This window comes from Podarcis muralis, chromosome 9 (assembly GCF_964188315.1).
Source record: "Podarcis muralis chromosome 9, rPodMur119.hap1.1, whole genome shotgun sequence".
Classification (NCBI taxonomy): Eukaryota; Metazoa; Chordata; class Lepidosauria; order Squamata; family Lacertidae; genus Podarcis; species Podarcis muralis.
Genome location: NC_135663.1, coordinates 41,544,853 through 41,557,100, shown reverse-complemented (window position 1 = coordinate 41,557,100; position 12,248 = coordinate 41,544,853). Strand labels below are relative to the sequence as shown.

Genomic DNA, 12,248 nt, shown 5'->3' with positions numbered 1-12,248 from the left:
GGAAGCTAAACCGAGTGGCCATTCTAATACATAGTTGATTTCTAAAAAGGAAGATGCGAGGGTACATGGAAGCTCCTAACCTCCCATGCGGGGAGGGTGGGATCGCTGCGGGAGAAAATGCACTCTGCGTACGCCCAGAGACACAGCGCTCCTGTGCAGCTTCAGAAACCGCAGCAGCAGCAGTCAGCGGTGGAACCCTTGGCCCAACAACGCGCCTTATCACCCGCTGCTCTTTCCTCCTTTACAGCACCTGTTCTTACGCGGCCAGTTGGCAGCCGTCGAGAAAGAGGGAGCGCGCACGGGAGTCCAGCAGCAGCTCGCTTGAACTTTGCACGACTTTTCGGTTGCTGGTGCCGCCGCCGCCGCCGCCTGCTGAACAAGAGCGAACGTCACCCTGCGCCGCAGCCGGGCACGCCTGACTGACTGGCCGCTCCTGCCTGGGCTTCCTGCGCGCTCCTGCTGCTGCTGTTGCGGCGGCGGCGGCCCTTCCTGCAGTGGCGGCGGGAGGCGGGGGGAGGATTCCTTCTCACCACAACCACCTTTTCCCGCCAGACCTGGAGGAGGAGGAAGAGGAGGAGGCGACAGCGGGGCAGGTTGGGGCCGCCAACTGCGAGTGGAAGGGAAGAAAGGAGGATCTTTGGGTAGCTCGAAGGAGACTCCAGAACTGGCCTGTGATAAGACCATAGAAGGCTCTGCGAGGAGGAGAGCTGGCGCGAGAAGGGAGGGCGCGCAAGAATTCGGGGTGGAGCAGACCAAGACGCCGGGCGCGCGCTCGTGTGTGCGCGAGTGTGTGTGACAGAAAGTAGCTCTGAGGTTAAAAGAAAGAAAGAAAAAGGTTGCTTTTCAGGGGACTCTCGCCTTACGTTGGTGTTTTTCAACTCCTTCCAAGCAAAACTTCTGGGGCGCAAAACTGAAACCAGGTGCTGCTCCTTGGGAAAGGCGAGCGGGGAGCCTGGAGTGAGTTTGCTCGCTCGCTCGCTTCCTTGCTTATCCTCCTTCTCTCCTCCCTCCCCCCTTCCCTGCCTGCCTGCCTGGGTCGTGGCTTGCTGCTCACTTTTATTTTCCTTTCCCACCCATTCCGAGCCTCCGCCCCCTCCCTCCTTCTCCTCAGGAGCGATGAGGGGGAATGGCAGAAACACGTGAAGGCGAGGAGAGAAAAAAACCCGGGACTCCCAGCCAGGGGGTGAAAGAAGCTGGCTCGCCTGCCAGCGTCGTGGCTGCTTAGTGGCGGGGAGAGAGAAAGAGAAGCCGAGAAGGTGGTGTGTGTGTGTGTGTGTGTGTGTGTGTGTGGTGTCCCCCTCCCCGCTTCCTTTCCTCCCAAAGGGAGCTCTTTTCCCCACCCCTTTCCCTCGGTTTGTTGGGTAGTTTCTTGTTCCCGAAGCTGACAGGTGCTCCTCCGATCCAGCAGTGCCTTCTGGCGCCCCCTTTTCTTCTTCTTCTTCTGCTTCCCCCAGCAACTATTTTCCAGGATTGTCGCGTCCTCCTTGGGAAGCTGGTTTGTGAACCTTAGAAGAAGGAGGAAAAGAAGGAGAAGAAGGGTGGGGGTTGAACCCTGGAGTCGCGGAGGGGAAAAGGCTGCCGAGGGAGAGAAAAGTTTTGGATGGGATTATGTGGAAACTACCCTGCTCTTCTCGGCTGCTCGAGCAGGCTCAGTGCTGCTGCTGCTCCTTTCTCGCCAGCGCTGCAGGCTTCGCGGGCTGGTGGAGGTGGTGAAAAGGACCTGATCTCTCGGCAAGTGCCTGGCTTGCGTTGTGTGCCTGCGAAGAGCTTCAACCCCCCCAGCCTGCCAAATGCTCCTCTTCGGGTTCTTCTTGCTGACATCTGCCCTGGTCAGCCCAAGACAGGGAGCCCAAGGCGAGTCGAACCTCAGCAGCAAGTTCCAGTTCTCCAGCGCCAAGGAGCAAAACGGTAAGGAAACCCCCACATCACCCGAGATCTCTCTCTCTCTCTTTTGCGTGCGTGTTTTTGTTGTGTCTAGAGAGAAGGCATAATAAAAGTGTAGTTGCAGCGAGCAACACACGCTGGGGGAGAAGGAGGAGTCGCCGGGGCAGGGAAGGTTTTTTGTTTTGTTTTTTTGCATTCCCTTCTTCTTGCTGCTTCTGCAAAAAAGAAAAAAAAAGAGCCTCAGGGGTTGGGCTGTCGTGGAGCGGCTGGGTGACAACTTTTTAAAGGGCGCCTGTGTTTTCACGCTGGAAACAAGAAGCCCTCCCTACTGTTTCCAGCGAGGCTGTAAAGATCTCCTTTGAAACTCGCACACTGGGAGGGAAAACATCGCCCTATGCCAGAGTGAGCCTGGAAAGACTGAAGCCAAAATGAATGAGACTTGGCAGGTCTGACTTCACGGCGTGTTTGTCACTCCAGGAAACTTGTCAACCTCGTTAACTAGAGCAGGATAGGTAAAAAGGGCACCAATTAAGTGCTCTAGAAGATAGGGAACTTATTAACTCTTCCTCCCTCCCTCCCTCCTTGAAAGTGCTCTCTGTGAATTGGTTGGTGTGCCTGTTCTAATTACCTTTTTTTTGTACCCCCCCCCCCCAAATATGCCTCTGTATAGTGTGAGTTCCTGGAGAATGACCTCTTCCTTTGCACGTGCTGGAAACAAGCTAATCTGCTGCATAGGAAATGAGAGTAACTTTTTTAAGCTTTCAAGTGTACCTGAAATGTTTAGAAAACTCTCAAATGCAGTTCCTTTGGGCTGGGGTTGAGCAGACCTGGAGAAAGGCTCCTTTCATAGAGAGGGCAGCTTCAGTGTGTGTAATTTGCTTAGCCTCCGAACTCCATATGATTTACATTATTCAGATTTTTGAAGGCCTTCCCCCCTTGATCTTCTATTACAAAGCCATTTAAAGGAATACTTTGCAAACAGAAATGTTATATGCCATATGAAACCGCACCACGAATGTAGGCTGCCTAAATTTAGGCTATTAAACACCCTGTTTTCCAGTGGTGTGTGCTAATGTAAGGGGAAAATGTTTTAGTAGTTTCCTTGCTAGCTAGAAAGATGTGATTTCATCAGGATGCAAACTAGCCAAACAGGCATCAGTAAGAAGGCGGCAGGGGTGGGTGCTGGGGGGAGAGAGAGATCTTAAACTTGCAGTAGGAAAAAGTGAATGTAGTATTGAATGACATATCAGCTTTGAAGATGTCAGTGCAGACCAGTGAAAATCCCTTGTGTTCCTTGAAAATTGGTCTTCCTCCATATATATTGCGTGAGGGATTTTTTGTTACAAAGTTAACAGAGAATCAAATAGTCCCCCACTGTTATATGAATTTGTAGAATGTGCCTTGCGCTATTAAATTCAGCAAGAGGGATTCGTATTGCTGTTGGTTTCTAATATGATGACATATGGCACCTGCATAGTGCTAGAGCTACTGATCAAAGAACAGCCCAGGGATCAGAGTGACTGCAGAGGGCCATGGCAATATGATCAAAAGAGTCAGAAGCCCAACTCTACATCCACAGAAAACTGATCACACCAACCTTTGTATTTGAAGCTAAGGAAAGCATCTACCTTTCATAACAGTAGAGATTTCTTCATCTTCATTGCCCTCCAGTTCCTCAGTGGGATGGAGGTTTCAGGGTTTCACAGGATTCTGTGATAACCAATGAACAGAAAACCTATATTATACCGTGATTCTGCTAACCATTTCAATGGGAACATTTCCTCTTGAACAGGTTTAGCTTTGTGAGAGAATGAACATGGTGGCTGATGTTGCTTGTGGATTGCACTGCTTCTGTAATCACATGGGATGTGGGCTGAAGAGATCAAAATTACCCTTTCATCCTTAGTTGAGACAAAACAGGGCCCCCTATTTGTTGGTTAAATGTGTAAACTGTATTTCCCCTAGGAGTTTGGCGATGAATACTTCCACATCTTGTCTTTTCTGCTGAAGGAGGCAATTTCAATAAGGTCCCTTAAAGATATATTTGTATGACAATATGCCTGAGTTTAACAACAACAACAACAACAACAACAACAACAACAACAACACTTTTATAATTTATATCCCACCCATCTGGCTGGGTTTCCCCAGCTACACTGGGCTGCTTACAGCACATATAAGAACATAGTAAAATGTCAAACATTAAAAACTTCCCATTCCAGGGCTGTCTTCAGATGTCTTCCAAAAGTTGTGTAGTTCTTTATCACCTTGACATCTGATGGGAGGGCATTCCACAGGGAGGGTGCCACTACTGAGAAGACCATCTGCCTGGTACCCTGTAACTTCACTTCTCGCAGTGATGAAACTGCCAGAAGACCCTCAGACCAGGACTTCAGAGTCTGGGCTGAGTGATGGGTGTGGAAATGCTCCTTCAGGTATACTGGGTCAGGGCCGTTTAGTGCTTTAAAGGTCAGCACCAACACTTTAAATTGTGCTCGGAAACGTACTGCGAGCCAATGTAGGTCTTTCAGGACCAGTGTTATATGATCTTGGTATTTGCTGTCTCAGGAGTCCCCCCCAGCCCAACTAGCCAACACTTTGAATTGTGCTTGGAAACATACTGGGAGCCAGTGGAGATCTTTTAGGACCAGTGTTATATGATCCCAGTGGCTGCTCCCAGTCACCAGTCTAGCTGCCGCATACTGGATTAGTTGTAGTTTCAAAATCAGCTTCAAAGGTAGCCCCATGCAGAGTGCATTGCAGGAGTCCAAGCAGGAGATAACCAGAAAATGCACCACTCTGGTGAAACAGACTGCAGGCAGGTATGGTCTCAGCCCGCATATCAGTTGGAGCTGGTAAATAGGTGCCCTGGACACAGAATTGACCTGTGCCTCTATGGACAGCTGTGAGTACAAAATGACTCCCAGGCTGCACACCTGCTCCTTCAGGAGCACAGTTTCCCCATTCGGGACCAGGGAGTCCCCGACACCCACCTGCCCCCTATCCCCCCAAAAAAACAGTATTTCTGTCTTGTCAGGATTCAACCTCAATCCATTAGCTGCCATCCATCCTCTAACCGCCTCCAGAAACTCACACAGGACATTTATTTGGGGATCACAGGGTGGTTTACAATATTAAAACACAAAAATGCACAACATAGTAACAGACAAATAACCCTTTAAAAGAGGGGTATTGTTTAATTAACCAAAGGCCTAGAAGAAGAGGACTGTTTTTGCCTGGCACCTCCATAAAGATATGTAACAAAGGTGACAGGCGAGCTTCTCTGGGGAGAGCATTCCACAAGCATGGAGCTGCCACAGAAAAGGCCCAATCTCATGTTGCTGCTCTTGGACGAGGCACATGAAGAAAGGCCTCAGATGACGATTGAAGGGTCTGGGTTGGTTCATATGTAAACTTGTAAGCAAAGTAATAGAGTAGAGAAATTACTAGAATAGTAGCACTTTCTATACTACGCTTCATAGAGTTTTGATAGTTGCATTTTTTTTACTTCAGTACCCAAGTTCCACCTGGCATGGACTCGATGGCCCTTGTGGTCTCTTCCAACTCTATGATTCTATGTTCTACTGAGTTCAATGAGATTCATTTCCAAGGAAGTGCACATAGGATTGCAGTGTCACAGTCTGATCCTAATTCTATACATTTGTTCTCTAAGGGAACATAGGATGTTGCGTTGTATCTGGTCAGATATTTGCCTATCCAGCCTAGTATGTGGACTGGCATTGAATTTTATGGTTTAGGGTTTCAAGTCTTTCGCATCACCTGCTATCAGATACTTTTAACTGGAGATGCCAGAAATTGCCCTGGGGGCTTCTGAATGCAATGCATATGTTCTACCGCTGCCTCCTAAATTGTGGCCACTGTCTATTACAGGGGTCAGCAAACTTACTGCTCCTCGGGCCGGTGTCTCCAGCACCGATCACGTGGCAGGCCGGAGGGCGGGGGAGCACGTGCCCATACGCATGCACACACACTATTTCCGGTGCACTTCTGGGTTGGAGGAGCACCGGAAATAGCTTGTGCGCATGTGCATGGGCCTCCTCCTACTCGGATGTGCACCAGAAATAATGCTTGTGCATGCGCACAAGCTATTTCCAGTGCTCCTTTGACCTGGAAGTGGGCAGCCGTGCAGCGTAGTGCCGGTAAGAGCGGGCGGCAGTAGTGGGCAGTGGGGGTGGCCGCGGGCCGGATAAACGAGTCCCTCGGGCCTTATCCAGCCCACGAGCCTTAGTTTGGGGACCCCTGGTCTATTACATAACAATATTTTATATGGTTCTTTAGACTAGCCATTACATCATGTCAAGTGCTACAAGTCCCTCTGACTTTTAACCAGTGAAATGGCTGCAGTAAACGTTGCTCCAGATTTTCAAATTCTTTTTTTGTTCTAAACTTTCTACCTGTATATTAAATAAGGACACTTGAGTGCCTTTGAGGAATAAGGTCCTTGCTTCAAGTATCTAAATCATTACTGCAATATTACTTTCAAAGCCTTGCATTACACATAAAGAAAAATATTTTTCATAGCAACTTCCAAGTCTGGTGTTCTTCCCCTTCTCCCTCCATATAATTAGCTGTGTTATGAGAAGCATGCATTTTCCATTGCCTCCCAGGAATTCAAACTGATAGGTGTTTTGAGGTCAGTAAAGCTGGGTTTCCTTATAAAAGAAATACAGTATAGCTTTATTGTCGGAACTTTATCTTTTGCAACAAATGATGCACTAATTGGGAGCCACAAACAAGAAGAAATCATTTATGTGAAATTTTACATGTCAGAACTTTTATTGCTTTCAGCTCAAACATTTTGATCATTCAGTTTCTGCTTAAAGTATCATAATATTGATAGGGGACATCATGATTTTGAAATACAAATTTAAAATATCTGAAGTAAGTTAATCCTTAAATATCTTAAAAGAGAAGTCTGCCTGACCAGGTCATCAGGTTTATAACCATTGTGCTGTTTCTGCTGCTACTGTTTAAATCATATCCATCATGAGAGATTCAAGTGTGACACTATAATTCAAGCTAAATTGAGCAGTTGTAAGTGCCATTGATTCCAATAGAAGTTCGCTAAACAGAATATTAACACTTCCAACTATCTTCCATAGAAACCAATAAGGCTTACATCTGGGTACCTTGGAATGAATGAACAGATAAATGTGTTAAGAAGAAAGACTGAATTACTTAAAGCAGTTTATTTGATATTTTCACTGCCACTTCTTATCTTTGTCCTCGCATTGGGCAGAAAAATCATGACTATAGCCTAGAGGCCACACATACACATAATGCTAAACCATGGTTTAGTGTTGTGTGGACAAGTCAGAATGAAGCATTATGCTTGCACACTCTGCCTTCTGTTTCCACCCACACGACTAGGAGGAGGACTTCAGAAAAGATTGGTTTCACTTTTACAGGTTCCTGGGTTATGGTTAATGTAAACCAGCAATCCTGGTTTACAACAAACTGGTTAGTTTAACAAGTCTACTTCATAGCCCATGCTTTGAAGCTGGCTTGTTATGAAACTTGCAAGAGTATTTTTTAAACTGGGGTCCCTGGTTTGAAATAGCAACTGTGGATTTGTAAAAAATGAAACTAACTACTAGAGGTCCTCCTTTACTTGGGTTCATTCTTGCTTGCCCATGTATTGCTAAACCATGATTCAACATTATGTGTGAACGTAGCCATTTTCTTTTCACTGAGTTATGAAAAAAATACCTAACAATTTCTGCCCAGTAGGAAAGTACACAGGTATTTTGTATCATCCAGTCAAATTTTTATGCATTCCTTTTTCTTTTCTAGAAGAAATTTAAAACTAAATTAACAATTGTTAATAATCCGTACATGGAAAGTGTTCAGTGGAACACTTTGTTTCCTAGAACTGAACCAAAAGTTATTGGGCAAAAGTTTTTCTTTTTCTTGAAAATCCTCACATTTTCACTTCCTTTTGTTGCCTGTTTGTGATCCTGGCATGATTCTAACATTGTGTACTATGCTGGTTTTTCCCCTACATTTTTTTCTCAAATGCCAGTGAAAGCAGGAAACATTGTTGCAGCATTGATAATGATTGCAAACACCATCATTTGTAGCCCAAAGTCGTTACTTTGTTCTGTTGCATCTTCCTGACTCATCAAGAGAAAATGGTGTCAACCAGCAAGAGGGAGAACTATTGGCATGACAACAAGGCCACACAACATACATTTATAGCACTTGGAAAGCATTCACCACCCCCAAAACTCCTGAAATTGTATTTTACCTCTCTGAGAACTACAATTTCCAGCACCTTTAAGCTACAGTCCCCCAGATTCTTGGGTAGTGGGTGTAGGGAAATGTGTTTTCAGTGTGTTTTTAATGTATGGTGTATACACAGCCTAAGTGTAGCAAACACTTTAGCTCTGTTTTCAGTGCTCTCCTCTCCCCCCTCCCCGAAAAAAGAGTTCAAAAAGCGTATTACTTTTTTTGTAACTCACAAGTTGGCTGATAAAGTTGAGAGCAGAGGCCATTTCAGCTGATCCCTAATTAATACATTAAAGTATCTATATCAGCAATGACTCGCTAGCTGTGCCTTCTGGATAGAGTAGAAATGTTGTTGAAAAGAGCGAGTGAACTTGGAGAGTAAGAATGAAAGTGTATCTCTCTGTTTAATGATAACTTTTATACCTACATTGAGGTTATTTGGTGAATGGTCATTGACTCTAGTATATCATCAAAAACTTCAAAGCAGGGAAAGAGCAATGCATTCTTTGTTTATCATATCCATTCAAAGAAACGTAATGGAATAAAAATGTAAGGAATGTAGTTGTTGAAAGTTGAATGCTAACTAAGAGCACTATAAGCACTGTAAATCCACATCTTGCCAACAACGTCAGTGATTCATAGTGGGTGGCATGCTCTTCATTCTATGTTCATAAAGAGATTGGAATATGTGGTGTCAAAAGAAGAATAAATAGTGCAAAACTTAGGCTGCATACACACCACACTTTTAGAGCGCGACCCCTAACAAACCACAGTGCTTAGGAGGGGAAATCTGCTTTGAATGTGCTTCAAAGGTACAGTTTATATGCAGCCCTAAAGATCTCTTCATTCTTGCTTTTTTGACCAGCTCAATACATTTTGTTGCACCATCTATAAAATATTTTACAGGAGGGCGTGTTTTTACTTGGCTAAATCTACAGAAAATGCTTAGCAATGCAGTATATTGTTATACAAGGCAAATGTTAAATTCTTTATTAATTTTGAAGTTCGGTCAGTATTATTACTATGGTGAGTCACTGGTCTTACAAGAAAAGGGGCAGGGAGCCTCTAGGACCAGTAACTAGTGTGGCACACTCCAGATGTTGTTAGGCTACAGCTCATATCCCTGACATATTTCTGGTGGTGGTGGAAGTTGTAATTCTACAGTTAATGAAGGGTATGATATTATTCAGAAATAATTCAGTAGCCACACCACAAAATACATTTCTCACAAGGAAGAAGTAAATTGATACCTTGGGGTTGTTATTACTCCATTTTCTAGAGAGAAATAGGGTGCCATTTTTAGAGTGGAGAGAGAGAGAGAGAGAGAGAGGGGGGGGGGGAACTCTGGGAAAGGGTAGAGTGAATCCTAGTCTTATAATCTGATTATATCATAATGGTTGCAGAGCATCAGGCTCCATCTTTCATTCCCCAAGCTTTGCTTTTAATTGGGGTTATTTGCTTGCTCCAGATACTAAGTGTAGATATTATTATTTATTGAATTTATTTACCAACCTGTACCTGGAGGTATAGATCCTGAGAAAGCATTTACCAGCAAAGTAACTGGCTCTGCTTCATCTTTCTGCACGTCTTTGGAATTAGTGTTGACATTTCACAAGCAAAAGTAAACCTTCATTTCCCATTTTGTTTACTTCCCAGAACAGGTAAAATCAAAGTCATGATTATTCCAGGGGAAGTTTTGTTGAAGACTGATCATAAGCATCACATTGAGACACCATTAATAATCAAGGGCTATAAAAATGCTAATCTTTTATCATTGCAAATGCTTTCAGTATCATCATTTGTGGACAATGAAGAGCCAGACTATATGTTGCACTACAGCCATATTTAACATTAGCCCAATAATCCCTCTTATTGCAAAGCAAGTTCATGAATGTGCAATGTGTAGTGTCTAGATACATTTGTACAAGACTTCCCCCAATGATCCTTTGTGGTTAAATCTCCCTGGCAGCTCTGTTTATGGACAGAGGACATTGAGGACCACATAGTTTCTTGGGATTAAAGGTAAAGGTAAAGGTACCCCTGCCCGTACGGGCCAGTCTTGCCAGACTCTAGGGTTGTGCGCTCATCTCACTCTATAGGCCGGGAGCCAGCGCTGTCCGCAGACACTTCTGGGTCACGTGGCCAGCGTGACAAGCTGCATCTGGCGAGCCAGCGCAGCACACGGAACGCCGTTTACCTTCCCGCTGGTAAGCGGTCCCTATTTATCTACTTGCACCTGGGGGTGCTTTCGAACTGCTAGGTTGGCAGGCGCTGGGACCGAGCAGCGGGAGCGCACCCCACCGCGGGGATTCGAACCGCCGACCTTTCGATCGGCAAGTCCTAGGCGCTGAGGCTTTTACCCACAGCGCCACCCGCGTCCCTTCCCGTTCTTGGGATTAAAGTGTGACAAATGCAAGAAGGGATGGCGCGACCACATTTGAAATGCATCTTTTGTTTCTTGGTCATCAATAGTTCTAAGTGTGTACTTTGGTTAGGTACAATTATTCGGATGTACTAAAAGAGTTTTGCTCCACCCATATTCAGTAAGATCATGTTTAGAGTCAAGTCATTCATAGAAATTGCTTTTCTTAACTCTCTCCTAAGAAACAATGCTTTCTACCAGTTTCTTGGCACACCTAACGAGACAGCTCTTGGGTGATCTCTTACACTGATGTAATTTCATTGAAGTCAAAAGAGAGAAGTTTATAATGTGAGTGTATTGTTTCCTAAATTAGTATGGATTGCATTCTCAATGGCTTCAATCCAGTGAAGTCTGGGATATGAGCCGGGAAGGAGTGTACTGATTTTCCCTTCCTGGCAGCCTAACAAGTCTAATGAAATGCTGCTCTGGAGGGTTCTCTGACCTTTGGGTGGCTTTAACAGGGACTGCCATTAAATGGAGAGCTGAATCCCCCTTCCCACCTAACATGGGCACTTGAATTCCAGACATAGAATTTCAACAGAAAGCAGCCCCCAGTAGATATGATGAGTTCTCTGAATGACAAAGCACAGGAAATGTTTTGTGTGTGTTTCTATATGGTGTTTTCATCTACAAAATACCAAAAACCATGTGCAAGCATTCTTCCAAACATTTCACCAGTGGTGGTGAATTTATATGAGGCCACTTCCATCAGGAAAGAGCTTGTTCAACTTGCTTGTGGTTATGGACCTCATTCAAACACTCTAAAACAAAATACGGTAAAAGGAATGGATGCAATAACTTCTTTATGGAAAAACTATAAAAAGTTGCAGGGTTGTGTAAACAAATTGGGTCATTTACTAGACGTTTAAGTGATGGATATGAAATCCAAACTCAAGAGTCTGGGTTATTTTACAGCTATCTTGATTATATTTCACCTGTAAAATGAGGCATGACATAATTTTCTTTTAGTCATTTTATTTAGATGAAGAGTGACAAACTGCATTATTATGAAATTGTGGTAATATTTCATTTCCCATTGTGCTAAAACTTAACTATTGTGGCAAACATATTAGTCATTTTCTTGAGGTTTTCTTTAACAGTTCTAAAGAGATAAATTATGGGAGGATTATGAATTCCAGGCAGAAAGGGGAGGGGGAACCTAAACTGAAGCCTTGGTTTTGAGATGTGTATTATGATTCAGTAGACAGTAGCTATTCAGTTCATGGGATTCTCTTTGGAATGAGAATCACCTTTGATTAGAAGAAATTTCTTAGAATTGGAAGACCAAATATAGCACATACACAGTCATGTTCTAGAAGTCTGTTCAACTGTTCAGCCAGGCACCCGGGCCCCTGCAGTGATGGGGCTGGGGAGATTGATGCTCCTCTCGTGCTATCCTGGCTGCGTTACCAGCACTGGGCAGGACCACGGCCAGGGGTGGCCCCGCTGACTAATCAGTGACAGTAGGGGCCTGGCCATGGGGAATTTAAACCATGGCATGGCTGGGGCCCCCTCCTCTCTTGTCCATCACTGTATCTCCTAAACCCACCCACCCTCTTTTTTAATGCTTTGCTATGACATGACTTTTCTATGGACAAATGGCAGCTGCCACATTGTTGGGGCCAGGTTGGAATTAATTCCACTTGGCAAATTGGCACCATCCATTTGGTTTTCGCTTACCTTGTAACAATCG

At 44.8% G+C, this 12,248-nt stretch overlaps 1 protein-coding gene across 1 annotated transcript in view; it reads left to right on the top strand.

The window, feature by feature from the left end:
• Positions 1-627: 627 nt before the first annotated feature.
• Positions 628-12,248, top strand: part of PDGFC (platelet derived growth factor C) — a 101,853-nt gene continuing 90,232 nt past the window's right edge. The window contains exon 1 of the mRNA XM_028743599.2: positions 628-1,908. Within this exon, the coding sequence (XP_028599432.1) occupies positions 1,791-1,908 (118 nt within the window). The 5' untranslated portion in view covers positions 628-1,790. The remainder of the gene's footprint in view (positions 1,909-12,248) is intronic.